The 16,107-nt window shown below is 46.1% G+C and overlaps 1 protein-coding gene across 4 annotated transcripts in view; it reads left to right on the forward strand.

Moving 5' to 3' along the window:
- The first annotated feature begins 766 nt into the window (after window positions 1–766).
- The window catches only part of COL2A1 (collagen type II alpha 1 chain), a 44,763-nt gene continuing 29,422 nt past the window's right edge, over window positions 767–16,107 (forward strand). Inside the window, exons 1-16 of one of the 4 annotated variants that reach the window (XM_056798373.1) lie at window positions 767–1,056; window positions 5,488–5,697; window positions 7,133–7,149; window positions 7,400–7,432; window positions 7,551–7,583; window positions 7,695–7,748; window positions 7,903–8,004; window positions 8,656–8,733; window positions 9,417–9,461; window positions 9,578–9,631; window positions 11,323–11,376; window positions 12,445–12,498; window positions 12,956–13,009; window positions 13,141–13,194; window positions 13,591–13,635; window positions 13,746–13,799. In XM_056798373.1, coding sequence (XP_056654351.1) covers window positions 963–1,056; window positions 5,488–5,697; window positions 7,133–7,149; window positions 7,400–7,432; window positions 7,551–7,583; window positions 7,695–7,748; window positions 7,903–8,004; window positions 8,656–8,733; window positions 9,417–9,461; window positions 9,578–9,631; window positions 11,323–11,376; window positions 12,445–12,498; window positions 12,956–13,009; window positions 13,141–13,194; window positions 13,591–13,635; window positions 13,746–13,799 — 1,035 coding nt within the window. In that variant the 5' untranslated portion in view covers window positions 767–962. Of the gene's footprint in view, window positions 1,057–3,061; window positions 3,206–5,487; window positions 5,698–7,132; window positions 7,150–7,399; window positions 7,433–7,550; window positions 7,584–7,694; window positions 7,749–7,902; window positions 8,005–8,655; window positions 8,734–9,416; window positions 9,462–9,577; window positions 9,632–11,322; window positions 11,377–12,444; window positions 12,499–12,955; window positions 13,010–13,140; window positions 13,195–13,590; window positions 13,636–13,745; window positions 13,800–16,107 lie in introns of those variants that run through there. The other 3 variants (XM_056798374.1, XM_056798376.1, XM_056798375.1) reach the window with 3 other exon arrangements.

The following is a 16,107-nucleotide window of genomic DNA, read 5'->3' on the forward strand; positions in this document are numbered from 1 at the left end:
TTCAGATGCAAAATCATTTTCTTCTGATCTAGGGCTCTTTGATTATCCATTTATCTCTCCTTTTTCTCCGTAGTCTCCACCCCACTCCTTAACTCTTCAGCAACGCATCCTTTCCTTTCTCTTCCATTCCCTTTCCTGATGGAAGTAGGTCTCTCTTCTCTATCCCCAGTATTTTAAGCTTGTTCTGCTATTTCCAGAGTCAGACTCACGTTCTCTTATTCTCTCTGATTCACATGCTTAAATCTTATGGCTCAGGGACTTCCAGAGGAGAGGGACTTCGGGAAAGACCTAGGGATTTAGCCCCTGCTTCCCTGCCTCAGTGACCTTGAATTCCAGATGTTCTTAATGGCTCCCCTCTGCCCCCTGCCTGCCCACAACCGAAGGTCCCTGTCTCCTTTCTGCTTGCTATGCTTCCTCCCTCCTTCCCTCCTCTCTCTAGGGCTCAGTGCCCTGTCCTCTGCAAACACATCCCTCCCTCTCCTGCTCCATGGGCAAAGCTTCGAGGGGAGGGGCCGGAGACACCCCCTCCTCCTGGCAGCCTCTTGTTCTGCATTCCTGAGGGGGAACTAGGGGCATCCTAGGAGAAGGAGGGAAATGGGGTTTGGGGAAGGAGGGGCGCCATGGAAAGGGGCAGGTGTAAACTGAGGGGCAGGAAGGGTCTGGCCCAGGACCTGGTGTGGGCTAGGGGGAGGGGTCGGGGAGGAAGCTCAGGTTACAGCTCTGCAGGGGGCAGGGGGTGGCCCGTGCTCTCGGCTTATCCGCTGACTCCCGGGAGGGGCAGAGCGCATATAACGGGAGCCACAAGCTGGTGCTAAGCGCAGAGTCCTGCAAGGCTGCTTGGGACTCCCTCCTGCTTGTCCTTTTCCAGCGGGCCGGCTGCATGAGGACGCGGTAGGAGCCGGGACCAGCACCTTCCTCTGCCGCCTCCTTCCTCCTCCTCGGCGCAGGGTCCCGGGTTAGTCATGTTTCACCTGGGGGATCCAAGGACTCTCCTGCTTCTGGCCACTGCCCAGGCGCTGCTGCTAGCTGCTGTCCAGTGTCAGAACTTGGATGTCCGTAAGTTTTTCTTTTCCTTACTTTTTCTTGCAGCTTCGTCCCAGCGCGACGAGGGTCCTCCTGGAGCCCACTGGTCGCTTCTCCCTCCCAGCAGGTGATCCTAGCCGGGGGCCTGAAGGAGATCAGGGGCCCAAGGCATCTCGCCAGAGTGGAGCCCTTTCTTCTCTCCCTTTTCCCAAGAGCTGGGGTGAAGATGCTGGGTGGGAGGGGCGTAGCATTACAGCTGGTGTTGGTAGAGCAATTGATATGAACTTCAATGGGGGAAAAGTTGTTGATCTGAGAGAGTTTGGAAATTTACATTGCTTCCTTCTCTCCCTCTGCTCTGTCTCTGTCTCTGTTTCTCTCTGACAATCTCTGTCTGTCTCTGTCTCTCCGTCTCTGTGTGTATGTCTCTTTCTTTCTTTTTCTCCTCCTCCTTCTCCTCAGACATCTACACTAACATTCGTCCGGGAGCCTCACACTTCTCGCCTGAACAGTCAAGGGTCAGCAAACGGGTCACAGCCCATCTATCTATGGAGGAGAAGGATGGTCTGTGTCCGTCCATTGGTTGACAAAACAGCCAGGAGCCAAGGGGTTAACTTCCATGGGCTGGTGGGGGTTGGGGTTCAAAGGGGAGATAGACAAAGGGGATACTCTGAGAAAAACTTGCCTCAAAGAAAGATTTGAGTGGCTCTTAGAGACCTTAAACCCTCTTCCTTCTCCTACTATTAGCAAGGTGCAGTCGAAACCCAAAGGCTATCTTAAGCTACTTTCCTGCTGCATCCCAGAAGCCTTTATGACTCTCTCTCTCTCTCTCTCTCTCTCTCTCTCTCTCTCTCTCTCTCTCTCTCTCTCTCTCTCTCTCTCAGGAGGCCACCTGAAGGGTAGAAAGCATTCCAGACTCACCAGGCAATTTACTCCAAACACCCATTAAAATAGCGCCCCCCCCCCTTCCTCGGCTGCGGTGGGGGAAGTGGGTGCAATACAAAGAACTACTTTGGTACAGTTTTGGAACTTAACACACCGCAGTACCACGATGGGATGGAGGGGGAGCCTAGTTGATTGTGTCCATAAATCTTTCATCTCTAGGCAACTGGGGGTCTCAGGGTTTTACAACCCAAATCTAAGCCCAGATCGCCCTCACCCTCCCTGCAACCCTCTTCGGAAAGGTTTCCCAGTCTGGGATTTCAGTCAGGACAAACGAAGCCTGGAAAGTTTATTAGGTAGAAAGGATTTTTTTTCCCCATTTTTTTCTCCACGTGTTTGGGAACGTTTCCTGTAGCTGGGATGCCTGCCCCCTTCTTTGTATGTTACAGATTGTAAATCAATTTTAGAGGGAAAACTTTAAGGGGGGAAAAGGCACTCTCCTGACGAGGCACTCTCCCTCTTCCCTGAAAGCAGGCGGGGATTCCAGAAAAGATGTGGAATGCCGCCTCCCGGCACTCAGAAGGAGTTTCCATTCATTAGCGGAGCTGGCTTGCCAGGGAGAGCTGGAGTGACCCGAGAAGTGCTCGCCATCAGGGGCACTTGGGAGGCTAGTTCAGGGGATATACAAGACAGTCCAGTGATGTGGCATTTCCTACACTCAGTCTGAGTAAATTATGGTCTTATCTTTGCCTGCCCACCGAGTCCACACTTTCCCAACCTCAGATCCCCTTTTCTCAAACCACCCTCTAACTACCGGTCTCGGAATCAGCTGTGCATTTGATCTAGTCTTTGAGAACCTCCCCCCCCCCCCCGCCCAAACTTCCCCTCCCCATCTAAAGCCCTCCTTCGAGTTTCTTGCTTCGCTTTCTAAAAAGGCAAAGGGCTTTCGCTGCTGCCTCTTGGCTCCAAGGGCTACAGTTCGGAGGTGCCTAGTTGTGCCCAGAACTTCAGTGGCTCCTCCCAGGAGGCGGTTTAGGTAACGTTGCCCCAGAGAGGCTGCGCTGCCCGCGTGTCCTGGCTCATTTTCCGCTGCTCCCCCTGGTCCCCAAGATGTGACGTGGGGAACGGGCGCAGCCCAGAGAGACGTCAAAAAATGTTAGAAACCTAGAGATCGCTAATGCCTCCCCGAGGGATTGAAGTGTTTTTGGCTCGGGTGTCTTTGACCCACATCTGCATTTCAGAGTCTGCGCCTCTGAAAGCTCTCTTCAGTTCAAGCTAGAGACCTCAATCCCCTATTGTGAAGGTTTGTTTGCATTTGGGAGATTGGCAGCGATGGGTTCCAGATGGAGTTGAAATGCTGCCCGTATTTATTTTAAACTGGTTCCTCGCAGAGACCTGTGAATCGGGCTCTGTGTGAGCTCAGAAAAGGCTCATTCATGAGAGGAGAGGTCCGGTGGGCTCCCCCAGGCTCCCACCCTTCGCACAATGCCCCCCCCCCCAGCCGCCACCAAGGGGGCTCCAGCCCTCTTTTGGATGGCAAAGACAAACAGTTCCCAGAGAGAGAGGTAGCTTTTTACAGGGCTCCCACAAAGGGGAACATACAGTACGGCTATAATTAGGGTAACCTTATAGGGGCCCATTGTGATGCTATCACCAGTCGTTTATTAACAGTAATTATGCCGATTAATGGTGCCCAGCTCCTCTGTACACACCTAAGTTATCCAGTTACTATACTGGCCCCGGTTTAAGGCAGCACGGTTTGTACAGAAGCACGCTTCCACAAGTTTCAGCCATAGAGAATTCATTACTCTGGCTTTCCTTTTCATAACCCACCTACTGTCACCCCTGACTCAGTTGCCCAGTTTCTGGCTTTAGCTCAGCCCCTGAGCCTTCTGTGCTTCCCGAGGCCAGCTCCTGGTGATCTTCACAGGGGAAGCTTTCCCCAGAGCTTTTCAGTTTTTCTTACAGGTACCCACACGGGTCAGTGTCAGTCCTTGGGTCACTAAGGGGGAACCCATCAACACCAGCAAGCTGTATTCTAGCGTTCCCTTACCAGCTGCGTTTTCCCAAGTAGTTTCTGCATGGCACCAGCATTTGCTTACTCTACCAATACTATGCTTCTGGAAAACGGAAAAAGACAAATGCCTTCCTCTTCAAAGGGCAGCCCTGTGTCTCCCCGAGCACTTAGCAGGGCAGTCTCCTTTCTCTCTTTCTGTTTAGAACTCTCTCTTCTTAGTCAGCCCCTGATGCCTCCTTCTCCTTTCAGGTTTCTGATGAGAAAACCAGCTCGGAGCTCTCCTGAGCACATGCTGCCAGGGCAGCCAGCTCTTTGGCACAGCATGCTCGGCTTCCTGGTCAACAAATGGCTCTTTTGCAACATAAATTCCAGATGGGATGGGAGAGTAGGCAGAACTCCTTTTTGCTCTACTCCCTCAGCCTTTCTGGATAGCCAGAGTCAGACCATGTAGAGTCTACATGACTAGGCAATCTGTGCCCTTCCTAGCTGCTGGGACTGAGTGTTGGGGAAAAAGAAGTGGGCTGTCTCTAGAGAGGCACAACTAAGTAAGCCAGTAGGGACATGATTATGCATTCATTCATTCATTAATTCATTCATTCATTCATTCGAATGTGGAAGAGGCTATTGTGATGTACAAAACGTTGTTCTGGTCACTGGGCGAAGAATACAAATCAATAAGATACAATCTTTGCTGTTTGGGAGAGGTATTCGTCTGCCTCTGCATCACATGCATCTTCATGTGGGACTGAGAATTTTTCTTCCAGTGATTCTTTAATTCCCCATAACTATCCCAATTCTGATCTCTTGCAAAGCAGCTCTGATCATCTCCAATTTTTCTCCCTCCCCTGCCAAAGTGTCCTAAAATAGATATCTGATATTGGAGACTATTGTTTGTGGGTAAAATCTCTGACAGATTTAACAGAAAGCCTCTGAGGTCATATGTGGTTATCCAACCTGGTAAAACCCAGAGAAGAGGCTGAATAAACCAAACACTTCTCACTCTGTTTCTGTGAGAACTACTCATCTCTTCATTTTTCCTGTGTAAATCACTCCATCTTCAAAGAAATGCCAATCCTGGAAGTCTCACTGGAGTCATACCATTTTTTTCCTTTTACCTCCCCCCCCCCCAACCCGTGTAGCTCAACTACCACAGAAGGGAGGAATTTAGGCTAGTATCCACTTGTGAACCTCCAGGGCCTTCGACCAAGAGCAGCTCTTCGCAAAGAGCATGAGAAAGGGTAGAAAATATTCAGTGTAGTCTAGACTACTAACTTTCCTTTGGTCAGCTGTATCACTGGTCCTGAGGATTTCACTGAAGACAATATCTTTGGAGGAAAAGAAATCCTTTATGTTACAGTTGGAAGATGTCCCAGCAGAAAAAGTGGTCTTCACTGAAGCAGAGTTTATCTCTACAATCTGAGTTTATATTTGACTTTTTGAATTGTAATGACTGCTGCAATCAATGCTGACATTATAACCCAATTTCTCTTTCTTTTCTCTGGCTTTCCTCTTCCTTACCCATTACTCCTACTTTCTTCCACATTCTCACCCTCCTACCTTTGGTACAGAAAATGCAAACAGCTGTGTTCATGAAGGGCAGAGGTATAATGATAAGGATGTATGGAAACCTGAGCCTTGCAGAATCTGTGTGTGTGACACTGGAACTGTCCTGTGCGATGAAGTAATCTGTGAAGACATGAAAGACTGTCTCCACCCTGAGATCTCCTTTGGAGAGTGCTGCCCTACCTGCCCAACTGACCCGCCCACCGCCAGTGGTCGTAATTTATTTATTTCTTGTTTCATAAATAAATTACTTGCAATCAGAGCAAAAGCTTTCCCATGGATGGGGACCAGAGTCAGAAAGGAGGGGAAGCTGGTCATCCATGGGATCCTAGCAGCTGGGACTGAAAAGAAAGACCATTTCTTGCTTGTCCTAAACCCTTGGGATTACTCCTCTGGCTAGTTGATAGGGAATCTGAGACAGCAAAAGGGTTTTCTCTCTCCCTCCCCCTCTTGGCACTTCCAAATAGTTAGGGAAGGCATTAAAGCTTAGTTTAGTCAACTGGAAGTCTATTTAATACCTTCTCAAGTGATCTAGTTAGTAATTACTATATCCACAAAACAGATCAAAAGCTCTTTAGCCAAGCCACAAATCATGTTCTCCTTAGTCACACACACCATTACTTGAGAAGTCCCTTCAAGTGCATAGTCCCCAGGTTGGGGAAGAAGTCATCTGCCAGTCAATGAGAAGACAGAAAGGGCAGTTTCCCTCTTTTAGAATGAACTAATTACTGAAGTCCTATGTGTAGGGTGGGGAGATTCTCCTGGAGCTGTGTCCCTGTAGACCATCTATTTGGGGGACGAGGGCTCAGTCAGTCCTTGTTAGTGTCCAGGGGTGATGTTCAGGTGTCTCCCCCTTCCCCTTCCTCTCCCCACACCCACACTCATACTTACTCACTGATCTGCTCCACTTTTACAAGGGCAACAAGTCCAGATTTCTTGGTGGCCCTCCCATTGTTTCTTCTACCTCCACTAGTGCAGAAGTCTAGAAGAAACAGAGATGATGGAGAAGCAAGAAATTGTCTTTCTATAACACTTTACTTACACTGACTAAACTGGGTACTCTTTTTAATGGCTCAGATTCCCAAGGCATTTTTGAGCTGGCCAGTGTGAGTGAAGTGTTGCTTGCTAGTTACTTATTTTACTGGGGGAAAATAATTGGGAGGTTGTAATTTGGGATTATGCTGAAATGCTTTTTGTAACATTTGCATTTTGCCCTCTGCTGTGCTTGCTTGGAGGAGACAGGCACCTCTCTAAAGTAAGGCTTTCTAAATAATCTTTAGCTTGGGAAGGTTGGGGGAGGGAGGGTGGAGAGGGGCTTTCTGATTGGAGACAAAATTAGCCTGAGCAAATCCTCCTATCTTGAGTGTTTCCTTCCTTTGTGGCTGATTAGCTCTTCTCTTTATGGCTTCCTCACTCTGTCTATCGCTTTACTCATTCTTTGTGAGAAACCTAGAGAAGCTTCAACTGTTGATGGGGCCCCATACCACTCACAGCCTGCACATTCTGATGGTTTTGTCACACAGCAGATTTCCCACCTCCCCACTGAATCCTGGTTTGTGTCCTCTGAAGGATAACATGTATGTAATAAGAAGTTTGAGTCATTCATCTCATGGTACTTACGCTCTGTTTCATCTTTTTCTTTCTAAATAGGGCATCTGGGACCAAAGGTAAGGCTTTTGTTTCTGTTGGTTTGTTTGAAGCAGCAGCTTTACTTCTGTTTAGAGCCAGCTATTGTGTCTGTTCTCTTTGTGTGTTCTTTAGAAAGTATCTCCCATCCAGTAGAGCAGACTCCCACTTCTGTAGTCAGAGGTGCTCTCATCAAAGCAAACTTGCTTTGGTTGCAAGTGTTGATAGATTTACATGGCTAGGGTAGACTTATTGCTAACTGTCTAACTCAGGGAACATTTTGCATTACAGGGACAGAAAGGGGAGCCTGGAGATATCAAAGATGTAAGTTGTCAGTTTCCCTCTCTCTACATTCCATGTTTCTTAGGGCCAACTATTGTAGGGTTGGCCTGTTTGAGCTTTTCTTTTAACCAATGGCTCTGGGTTCCTTTCTTTTATGCAGGTTGTAGGACCCAAAGGACCCCCTGGACCACAGGTAAGAAAAAGAAATCAGTTCTCTAGACTTTCCCCTAATTGAACATGAGCTACTTGGTACTCAACTCATTCATCACCTTGTCGTTGATCTCACTATTTCCTTCTCTTTCAGGGACCTGCAGGTGAACAAGGACCCCGAGGTGATCGTGGTGCCAAAGGGGAAAAGGTAAGTAAAGAAAGAACATCTATTGAGTCTCATGGCCTCATTGGTCCCTCTGTGGTCTTACCACATGCCTGGCTACTTCCCCAAGGGCGGGCTGTGGGCAGATGGTTATGGAACCTATGTCACTGAACACTGATTCCTTTATCTTTATGCCAAGGGTAATCCTGGTCCTCGTGGTAGAGATGGTGAACCTGGTACCCCCGGCAATCCCGGACCCGCTGGTCCTCCAGGACCTCCAGGACTCCCTGGGCTTGGTGGAGTAAGTATTTGCTGTCTTTCAGAAAACTGCCCTAGAAATGTCTATTCTTATTGGTATCCATATTGATCTGGCTGGCTCTCGGGGATTGCCAGTAGTAGCTAGACTCATTATATAACATCCTTCGACCCTCCAGAGGACAATTTAGAACAATATGGCATTTATTCAGCATGAGGCTGGGGAGCTAGACACCGCCTGATCTAACTAGGCACTCTGGCTTTCTGGGGGGGGGGGAGAACTTCAGTTGTCTAAATCCCCACTTGACCTCAGAGCTGGATGACATTGATTCTGGATGTGGGGAAAAGTGTTTGGATAGTTGCATTCTTTGAAAAAAAGAGGAGCAGTCCTCTTGGAGGGCATCTGTCCCTGGCACATGCCAAATACTTTGGGGAACTGACTAATTACAAAATTTCATAGTTTGGATGTTTGCTACACAAACAACATTAACCTTGGAGACTTACCACATCCAAAGACCAAAGTCTCTGGAGCCTACTGTCCTGACTATTGGACTCTGCCCCTTCAAACAGTTTTCCCTTATGTTTTGTGTGTCTCCTATTAAATGAATGACATAACTTGATAATCCCCCCAATGGTCAAAGGAGATGGTCAAACCAAGAACGACTTGAGTCCCTAATGCCGTTGAGTTTCTTTGCAGAACTTTGCCGCTCAGATGGCAGGAGGGTTTGATGAGAAGGCTGGAGGTGCTCAGCTGGGAGTGATGCAAGGACCCATGGTAAGGAAGGCAGACGTTGTCTCAAACGGCGAGGGTCCTGGAGCCCGGGGGTCAGTCAGGAACCTGGCCACTTCCATCAGCTTACAGTAACGAACGTCACTCTCCATTACTTAGCAGAGAGCTGACTCCAGTGCTTGGGCTTAAATGACTTGCTCTTTCTTCATTGAGTGCACTCTTTGTCAGCTGCCAAATAGTTGAGGCGAATTACCGCGGGGGGTTGATGGGGAGGTGGTGTGTGTGCTGTGCGTGTGTGGAGTCATATAGGCTGATTTGCTTAAGGGCCAACCTCTGTTGCTTTTGGAGGGGAGGCTGGAGGATGTAGACAGCAGCTACTGTTCCTCAGGATCCCACAAGATTTTCAGCAGGAAATTTCAGCCCTGCGGCTTGACTTGGCACGTGCTAAATGAAACTCAGAAACTTTAGTAAACAAGGCTGCTTTCCAGGAGAAAGTCAGGCTAGGTTCTCTTTCTGAATGGCCTCTATGAATAAAAATAGGTGGATGTGGAGGGAAGGAGACCATATGAAAGAGGTGGCAGACAAGTGGGCAGCCCCAGTAGGTCCTTCATCCACTGCAGAATTACCTCCTTGTTTCTTGTCTGGGCTTCTTGGCTTGGTGACAACATGTTGGATGCTGGTGGTTAGATGGATCCTCTTAAGGGCCCTTGTTTTGTGTTCCAATGCAGGGCCCCATGGGACCAAGAGGACCTCCTGGCCCTTCTGGCGCACCTGTGAGTATAGTGACAGCTCTGATTTTAAATGTTTTTCAAATCATTTTTTCCATTTTTTTTTCTGTACTCTTCATATCATGAGTGGCTAACCTGAGCTCTCTGGCTTTCCACTGTAGGGTCCTCAAGGATTTCAAGGCAATCCCGGTGAGCCCGGAGAACCCGGTGTCTCTGTAAGTATCCGAACATGGCCAAGTCCCTTCCCCTGGGAATATTCCCACAAGACAGCACCATTAATACCTTTGGGGATTGTACTTCTCTCACTCCCAACAGAGAAGCCTGGAAGAAAATACCAAATGTCATTTCTTAGCCACTAGGGGTATCTTATAGAGAAGTGTCTAAAACAGGGACCACCCAAGAATACTACCACAGCGTTATCTTTCTTTGCTCACTTTTGGTAGCCTAAGATATCCCATCACAGTGATGGGACACATAGCCAGGCAAGTGGAAACTTTTGGCTTCTTGGCATCAAATAAATTTTGGAAACCTGTTTGCTCTTTATTTTTCTTTCTTTCTTTCCTTCCTGCTGGATTCCTAATTTCCAGAAAGTACTAGTTCTTACAGGTTACCCCTATTCCCCTTTCCTGGATTCTCAGGGTTGGCTACCATCTGCCTTTTTTGGATGTCTTCTTAAGTGAAAGAGGGATTTTCAGCATCAGGGCTCCAGTGTTATGGCTTACCAGGGATCCTGAGAAACCAGGAAGGACTATGTTAAAAGTGTGACAGATAAACTAGAGGCAAAATAGAACACTATGTAATAGTACTAATAATAATAACTAGGATTTTCATACTATTTTAAAGCCTCTGAAGCACTTCAGATATGTTATCACATATTATCTCCATTTTATAATGGAAGAAACCAAATTTGGGATAGGTTAAGTGACTTGACTTGACTACAGTCACAAAGTTAGGCAGGATTCAAACTCAGGTCTTTTTGATTCTGAGTCTAACACTGAGACAACTGCCTACAAGAATCTCTACAACAGATTTTTTTTTTATGTACACCATAAGATCCCTAAAGTGGATGACTCAAAAATGAGTCATCCACTTTAGGGATCTTATGGTTTATACTCTTTTTGCCTCAGTGTTGCTCCATCCTAAAGCAACACTGAGGCAAAAAGAGTATAATCGTTCTCTGTTTACTACCTCTAGGCTAGGAGATCTACAATGGGGAAGATAGACTGTATCTATCTCTTATTGCGGAGACTGCAAATTCAGATGAAATTAATTACTTTAAAACTCATCTGTTTTAATTACTTTTTAAAGGAAGGACTTGGGAGACTAAATGAGATGAAGAAAAGGTTAATTATAAAAGAGATGTGATCACATTTCTCTTTCCTGACTCCCAGGAGTTATGCTCAGCAACCTGGATTCTTCTCAATAGTTTTCTCTTTAAGAAATTAGCCCCTCACAACAAGCTGCCTGGGGCAGGGAAGGATCCCTTCCATGACCAAAGGGATTTGTGCCCCTTCTTTACCCAACCCTGGCTTAACCCCAATATGATAGGGCCTCACTTTGGGGTCACATGTCTCCAGCTTGACTCTCCCTCTTGATGGGTTCTATGGATTAGGTTTGTGATCACCCTAACCTGATACTCAGATGTCTCTGAGCTTCTTCATCCTTGGCAGCATCCCTTCACAGAGAGGCGATTTTTGGATGGTTCTTTTTTTCTGTTTTCTAGGACAAGAACATTTTTTTAAAGAGGTGAGGCAGGGAAATTTTTTCCAGGCTTCTCAGAGGTCTTCCTCTTGGTAGTAGTAGTCAGACTATCAGCCCTTGCTGTTGCCCATTTAATTGTGGGAGGTACCTGTCAACTGACTAAGTTTGATTAGCTCAGGGTGTCATTATCTCTCTCTGTTTCTAGGGCCCCATGGGTCCCCGAGGTCCCCCTGGTCCCCCTGGAAAACCTGGTGATGATGTGAGTATAAAATAAAACACTAATTTTGAGGGGAAGAGGTTGGAAATCTGTGAAAAGTAGAGAGACTTGTTCAATGTGATGAATCTCAATGAGTAAGAACAACTATTTTGTTAAGTATTGAATGCTTACCAGGGAAGGAAACCTACCTACGTTTGAAAAGGAATTGTTTGCCATCATCTCTGATTACTGGGGGTATGAGGGAGGCAGTACACTGAGAAGCAAGATTCAAATTATAAAACCCATTAGTGATGACTATATTCTCTGAGAGAATAACCTTAGGAGTTTATGGGGTGCTAGAATCCTAGACTGTGGGCTAGAGAGAACCTTAGAGGGCATTTAGTCCCATCCCCTGATTTTACAGACAAGGAAACTAAGGCTTTCCTTGGCTATTGCTCCAGATATAGTGGAAAGAAAAATGCTATTTAGTAACTCAAGAAATGATAAGAAAAGATCTGAAAAATAAAAGCAGGGGTAGAAAAAAACACAAAGAAAAATGTAGAGAAAGATAAACAGTAACAGAAATATCAGAGTTAAACTTTTAAATTTTAAATGAGTTAAAAGTAGATTAACTCATCATTTTGCCAACTAATGAAAAAGAAAAGGATTATATATATGTATATATGTTACTTATGTCTAACTAGTGTTCATTACAAGGAGATAAATGGTTCCTAGAATATATTAATATTTCTCAAGGGTGATTTCATGTATCTGGGATGATAGAGAGAGAGGTAAGCTTGGAGACTGATAGATCTTGTAGGTAACAAAGACATTGGAGGAAATGGCAGGATAAGGACATGAGGAATTCCTTCACTGATGAAAGCAGTTGGTAAATGGAGAAAAGAATTTCTTTGGGTGGGTATAGAGGGACTCTAGAAGCAGTACATTCTAAAGAGGAGTTTGAGGGATACAAAGGACAATGAATCAGCAGCGGGGCAGAAAACTTCTCTAGTCTTTGAAGACCTGTGAAAAATGCATGGGATTGGAAATAAAAAAGGCCATTCTGAGGGTCCAAGAGAAGGAATGATATTGTTCTGGAATAAGTTTAGAGGTAATTCTTGCTCCCCTCAGGGTGAAGCTGGAAAACCTGGAAAATCTGGTGAACGTGGTCCTCCAGGTCCTCAGGTATGTCTTCCACCTTTCCTCATCCTCAGTACCTGGGTTTCCTTAGAATGGATTTAGGGCATTCTTAAAACCCAGGGCCCCACTTCTGTCAGATCATTTATATAAAGCAAGCACTTTGGCATTTGCCAGTTAGGAAAAAATGCCCCCAAATTATAATTTCCTCAACCTGATAGTGAGATAACACTTTCTCTAAGTCGTACTAAAACATCTAGCAGTGGGAAATGCTACTGTCTCTTTTTGATACTCAGGGAACCCAAAGCACATAATGGGAAAGGGACATGAGTCCCAATTGTGGATCTGGAGTTAGAAACTCACAAGGTCCACATTCTGGGCTTCAATTCATCCTGGTTGCTTTTATGAGTCTTTTCATGATTTCCTCCAAGCATCGCCCAAGAGATAAGAGTTTGTACCAGCTAGTACTCCTGCATTTCCTTTATCCTTTATTTTTGGCTTGCAGGGAGCTCGTGGTTTCCCAGGCACTCCTGGTCTTCCTGGCGTCAAAGGTCACAGAGTAAGTATTTTTTGCAACCATGGTAGCAGGGCGGATGTAGGTCTGGAGGGGGACATAGCAGGGAGGAAGGGAAGGTGGACAGAGGTGAACATAGGGAGAGCAGTGACTGAATTTCTCCTCTCCTCTTCTAGGGTTACCCAGGCTTAGATGGAGCCAAGGGAGAAGCTGGTGCTCCTGGTGCTAAGGTAAGGTAATAAGATATCCAGGATGTAGATTCTTTGAGAGGCAACTTTCCCTTCAGTTACGGAAATTCTACTGATCTAGATTTTGTTGCTGGAAAGAAATACTAAGAGGGTATTTCACATTCTGTGGAGAGTTTTGATTGAAAGTCTATATTAACTTGAGCTAATTTCTCTGTCTCTTTCTTGGTGATGCCTCTGAAGTCCCGGGTGCTCCCAGGAAGAGCATGGGGAGCCTTCCCAATCCAAGATGTTATATTAATATGGGAGGGTTTGTTGTCAGATGACAGGCCAGCAGACAGCTGGGGTTTTCTTGCTTTTTGCTCCTCAGGGTTCCTAAGGATTGGGAATAGGTGTGATATAGGTTCACAGATGCTGATTCTCTCCTTTCTTTCTCCTCAGGGTGAAGGTGGATCTCCTGGTGAAAATGGTTCTCCTGGTCCAATGGTGAGTTTGAATTTCACCTCTCAAGAGCTCCAGAGCTAGGCTTTTTCCTGGCATTTGAATACACCTTGAGAAAAGTCAAACATTTTTACCTTTGCCTTTGTATGTCACAGGGTCCCCGAGGTCTGCCTGGTGAGAGAGGACGGAATGGCCCTCCTGGTGCTGCGGTGAGTGTAGTTTCCTACCTGGGTCTCAGGCCCTGGGTCTAGCCTTTGGTGGGCTACTCCTCTGGGGGACAGAACCCCTCTCAGCCATTTCCACTGGTCCTGTTCTAAAGGTTCCATCTACTCCAATGAAATGGGCATTCTCATTCTGAGCTCAAGCAAATGAAATCTCTGCTCTGACCAAATGCAGCCTGCTAGGAATTATGGTTCCAAGAAACCCAGAAAGAAACTTTTTCTTTGTTTTTCTTCATCATTCGAGGCTCCTCAACTCAGATGACCCCCTTTCTCCAATGCTATTGTTTATTTTCTAGCCCTTTATGCTATTTATGCTACCTTGGTCCTTCCTCTGAGTCCTAGGCGAGGGTCACAGTATTTTAGAGGACATGAAAAACTCAGGCTGGCGTTGGCACACACGTTCCAGCGGGTGGCACAATCTTGCCACCCTGTGATGTTTCACTTTGCACCGACGGCTTCAGAGAAACACAAGGAATTCTAGTAGCAGCAAAGATACTTTGGCAAGGCTGGGGAAAGGCGTTCAGTAATCCTGGGTTCTTTGGTTGAATGATACTGTTGCCTGATGCATCATACCTACGTGGTGCTTTCAAGTTGCTCTTGTGATCGGAATGTAGCTCTGCCACCCATCTATGCCACTGGAATTCCTGCTTGGTTTTGTTTGTCCTGCCTTTATTCTTTAATCATTTCACAGGGTGTTGAACTGGAAGACACCTTAGGGATCACCTAGTGCAGCCTTCTCGCTTTATCTCTCATGCCGTTAGGTCAGATTTAGATAGCACCTTCAGGTCCACTTTTCCTACCGCAGCCCCATGAGGTAGGTAGTACAACTATCACTGTCCTCATTTTACAGACAGGGAAACAGAGGCTCAGATCATTGTAGTTAGCACTGAAAAAACAGGGAAGAAGGCAAAATCTCTGCCCAGTCATTCAACAAATACTGATAGAATGCTTGCTCTCTGCATGGTATTCCTCAAGGAATTCCAATCTCTTTGCTTAGAAGGCAAATGAGATAATTATATAATATGCCTATAACTACATATACATTCTATAGATTGTAACCACAAGAATTATGCAAAAGCAAGTTATTATTGTTAAAAATGTAAGTGACTGAGAGAACCACAATAGGAAAGCCAGTAAATGTCATCATGGAATTCAGAATGGAGAAGTACGTGTTGGGCAAACATGCAGAGATGGTACTCAGGAAAAAGCCAAATTGATGATCAAAGACATGAAAGGGCAGTGAAACTTCAACTACAGAATGAAAAAGGCTTTTCATTCAACACTGACTCAGAATCATGGAGACAAGGCTGCCTACCTTCGTGTTAAGCCAGGCTGGAGCATCTGCCACTCTTCTTGGAGCCAAACTGTGTAGCTGTCCAGAGCTCATCCCCAGGAATATAAGGAAACAGAAGTCCCAGCACTAGGCTCTCCCAAGCAGCCATTCAGCCTCTATGGACGAATATCCTAGCTACTGTTCTGATCTCTCTGGCCCCCTATATATCTACTCAGGGCCATTGGAGGTTACTCAACTTCCCCAAGTGGCAAGGCAGGTCAAGCTGGTCTTCTCTGACCAGGTAGTAGCAAAGTACTGTTCTCTCCCAGCCCTCCTTTGAGCTCTGCTCTCTCCTCCTTCATGCTTCAGCCATGAGCTCTTCTCAGGAAGTCTGATCTAACTTCAGATGTCCCAAGAAGCCAGTTATTCAATCTGGCTTTGTCACAAGGTCTATCTCTTCCCCACTTTTTCTTGCTACTATCATAGCCTCTAACCCCAGCTTGTTTCCTTCTTTTAGTCACAGTTCTCCATTATTTGATCCATTTCTCCCAGGTGAACCATTGGTTTAGGGAATTTGGGTAAGCTAGGTAAGAAGCAGTGAAAAGGCATGGGGGAAAGACAGTGAATCTCCTTTGCTTTTGACCCTGAAAAGTGCAGGTTAGCCTCAACTTTAAGAGTCAGTGCTCATAGTCCTGCTCACGATGCTTGGCAGACGATATAACCCCCCTTCATCTTTAATTTCATTTTCTAGTCTGGAGTTGTTTTTCTCACTTCTCACCATCACTACATTTCTTGTCTTCCACGTCTTTTCCACTGACCCTCCCCTGGCATTGGCATTTTTTTTCTCAATGAATTTCAGTCTTGTTTCACCTGGACTTCTAATCCCATCTAGTCTAATTCTACAAATATTTTGTAAGGCACTGTGCTAGCTTTTAAAGACAGAAAGAAAAGTAAGTTCCTGCCTTCAAAAACCTTATATTCTATTAAGAAAGGTAATGACACTTAGTATAGTGGAAGGAACAC

This window comes from Monodelphis domestica, chromosome 5 (genome assembly GCF_027887165.1).
Source record: "Monodelphis domestica isolate mMonDom1 chromosome 5, mMonDom1.pri, whole genome shotgun sequence".
Lineage (NCBI taxonomy): Eukaryota > Metazoa > Chordata > Mammalia > Didelphimorphia > Didelphidae > Monodelphis > Monodelphis domestica.